Below are 3,361 nucleotides of genomic sequence, written 5' to 3'. Positions count from 1 at the left end.
CCCAGCTCCTCCCATCTCTCCTTTCCTTCAGTGTTATTTCAAACTGAGTCACAGCAGCTAAGTGGTTGAAACTAGTAGAGGTGTGCATTGGCACTGCTCTCACAATTCAATTCAATTACGATTCGGAGGGTCTCGATTCGATTCGATTCGATTCAGCAATGCATTGCGATGCAAAAGCCTGCCATGTATTCAAATTCTACTGAAAGCAAGACATTTTTTCATCACAAGTTATGAGGCAACACAAGCAGTCAGACATTCAACAACATTTTATTGCCTCTTGTGTCACTCCTGGTTTGAGTCAAATAAAATTGGTTACATGAAAAAAAAATCACAGCTTTTAGTCACTAAAACTTAGTGCAACTCTTCCTGGTTTCCTGAACTTCCTGCTTCATCGACTTCACTCATACGTCTCCTTTCAAACTGTTTGAACAAAATAAATAAAGACAAAAACACAGCTGTTAGCAGAATATTCTTAGACAATGTTGTAGATCAACTGTAGATTGTTGTAGATCAATTATTATTAATCAATTATTTTTTTATCAGTCTTGTGCTGTATATGGGTCAATAATGTTTTTGAAGTAGCAGACATCAGAGTGGTGCAATCAGGGATAATACCACTGTTGCATGAATTAATCTATTTTGTTTGTTTCTACTGAAGTAGTCTATTCATTGCATGTACATTAGCAATAACAAATTAATTTATGGGCTATAGCTGTGGTTGTACCAACTGACGTCTGCTACTAAAAACGTCCTAGACCAATGCTTATTTGTCCAATAAACTATTTTTATAGTAACATATAACATTTAACAATGTAACATTTTGTTAAGCCTATTTATTTATTTATTTATTTATTTATTTATTTATTTATTTATTTATTTATTTATATTATCATTATTGAATCACATATATTTTACAAAACATCAACAAAACATTAGCCTACATAATTACCTCCAGAGATGCAACCTCGGCAGTCACTCCAGCGTAGACATCCAGCCTCTCCTCCTCTGCCAGGAAAGGTAACCCTTTAAACCGAGGATCCAGGGCAGATGACGTGTAAAGGATCTTCTTCTCTGCCTCACTGTTATACCTCTTGAGGAGATCTGATTTGATGGCATTCTTCACATCACGGATCAGTGGTGGGTCTCCAATAGTGTCTGACATGCTCTGGACGAGTTGCCCATGTACTGGTGCAATGAGGCTGACTGTAGGAGTGCTCTCCTCGGACATGCAGAAAGTAGCATCCTTCATCGGTTTCAGTGTCTTCACTGCCTCCTCCACGTTAACCAGATCTGCTCTGCTGAGGGTGACGATGTCACTTTCGTCTACATTTAGTTCAGGCGATAACAGGGTGGCGTGCACGGCAGCTTGCAGTTGCAAAAACCTCTCCATCATATCATGAGCACTATTCCACCTTGTGGAGACGTCTGTGATCAGCTTGAGCGGACACGTCAGTTTGAGAATGGTTCTCTGGTTTTCCTCGAACAGGTGCTTTGCTTTCGGACTGCGGTGGAAGTATGCAGAGATGCGCCGCACTCTGCCCAGAAGCCTGGAGACCGTCGGTAACTTAAGCGCCCGCTGTGCTGCCAAATTCAAAGTATGCGCGAAGCACTTCACATGGGGGAACCGGCCGATTTCAGCCGCACTTGTCATGTTAGCGGCGTTATCCGTGACAAGCACAACACCTTTATCCGTTAGCTGCCATTCATCCACCACATCCAACAGTAGCGTCGCCATGTGAGCCCCTGTGTGGCTCTCATGCACGGCCCTGGTCTGCAGCACATGGGACATCATCCGCCAATCTTCGCTAATGTAATGTGCTGTTATGGTGATATAAGACTCTGTTACGATAGACGTCCAGGCGTCACTGGTGATTGCTACACGAGTAGCTTGTTGCAGCGATGTGTTTACCTCCTCTCTCACTTCTTTGTACAGTAAAGGAACGGCAGAGTCAGCGAATGTGGCTCTGGCTGGCAACTTGTACCGGGGCTCAATGGTTTTCAGCATGTGGCGAAATCCCGCATTTTCGACCACAGAGTATGGTCTTAGGTCTTTGGCAATGAAACATGCCACAGAGCGTGTAATCTTCTTCGCTCTATCGGAGTTTGGTGGTAGTGGTGACACTATCGACTGTTGAATACTTGGTTGATTTTTAACTTGCTGCGGTGTGGTTTTGGATCCTGTAGCCAATTCGGGGTGCCAACGGATTATGTGGTTGGTGAAATTGGTTGTATTTCCAACATGCTTGATTTTGGAGCGGCATGTTTTACACACTGCATAACTCTGATCAAGTTTCCCACCAACCTCGTAGAAACCAAAATGTCTCCAGATGTCTGCTTTCCACATTTTTGGTGCATCGATAATCTCTCTCTCTCCATCTTTCTCCGCTTCAGCCATACTGCTGCTGATCTCCGCGCTCTCTCGATTTGACCGCCTGACTGCGCATGTCTATGACGTTGCTCCGATGAGGCAACTGATTTTCATTGAGTTGCCTCAGCGAATTACCCGCGGAAGACAATTTTATTTCTTTATTTTGAAATGCGCTGAATCGATTCAGCATGTTGTCGCATCGATGCTGAATCGTCCATACCCCTTGATGCAATGCATTGCCGCATCGATTATTGTTGACACCACTAGAAACTAGAAGTGCTGGATATTTCCTCCTCCTCAGCCTTATCTGTTAGGATTTTGCAAGTCTTCAACACGTTTTTGTGAGCCTGCTTTCAATCTTAAAGACACGAGTGAGATGAACCGCAAACCCTAATACGCTGTACGATGTCAATGTGTTTTGTCGTTTTGTATTGTGTGTTATCGCCGTGATGGCTCTGTGATCTGTCTGGCTTATTTTCCGTCCTTCTGCCCACATTACCCTGGGATAGATCCAGCTTCTTTGCTACCCTGAAAAAAACCCTGGTCCCTTTCTCTTTCTATGTTCCATTTTTGGGTGCTTTCCTCATGTGTCTTTCTTTCACTTGTGGAGGGGGAAACCCCAGATTACCTGCAAGCAAAAATAGCAACAGAACAAAGTGCCTCTCATTCCGTGTATTTCCTTTTCCTTCCTCGCCGTGACAAAATATATGAAACAGTGTTTCAACAGTTTCAGTTGCTTGAGGTTCTCATGGTTGTGTTTTCTGCTGTTTTCAAATAAACTGCACCCCCTGACAAAGATGCCTGATATAATAAAAAAAATTGCCTGCAGATGCGGGCTACAAGAGAGAGACGTGATCCATTTGCAACCTCTAAATGGAAAATCACACACGTTTGCAAGGTGGACCTGAATGCAGACTCAGAAGCAAAATAGATTACGATGATTTACAGGAAGGGGCAGCGGGGACTGCAGATGGGATGAAGTGAGCTGAGGCA

General features: G+C 43.5%; 1 protein-coding gene across 1 annotated transcript; it reads right to left on the bottom strand.

Annotated features, from left to right (window-relative positions):
- Positions 1-251: 251 nt before the first annotated feature.
- LOC119025091 (E3 SUMO-protein ligase ZBED1-like) lies at positions 252-2,619 on the bottom strand. Its single transcript, XM_037108432.1, has 2 exons — positions 950-2,619; positions 252-420 (listed from the first exon to the last, which is right to left on the bottom strand). Exons 1-2 carry the CDS (start codon positions 2,393-2,395, stop codon positions 352-354), a joined length of 1,515 nt encoding a protein of 504 aa, XP_036964327.1. The 5' UTR covers positions 2,396-2,619; the 3' UTR covers positions 252-351.
- Positions 2,620-3,361: the final 742 nt, after the last annotated feature.

This window comes from Acanthopagrus latus, chromosome 8, assembly GCF_904848185.1.
Source record: "Acanthopagrus latus isolate v.2019 chromosome 8, fAcaLat1.1, whole genome shotgun sequence".
NCBI classification, from domain to species: Eukaryota; Metazoa; Chordata; class Actinopteri; order Spariformes; family Sparidae; genus Acanthopagrus; species Acanthopagrus latus.
Note: the sequence above shows the minus strand (reverse complement) of the source record. Positions and strands in the feature narration are given on the sequence as shown.

Coding starts and splice junctions, on each gene's coding strand:
- LOC119025091 (XM_037108432.1), bottom strand. CDS start 2,395: ATGGCTGAAGCGGAGAAAGATGGAGAGAGAGAGATTATCGATGCACCA. Junction 421..949: donor CCGAGGTTGCATCTCTGGAG/GTAATTATGTAG, acceptor TTGTTCAAACAG/TTTGAAAGGAGACGTATGAG.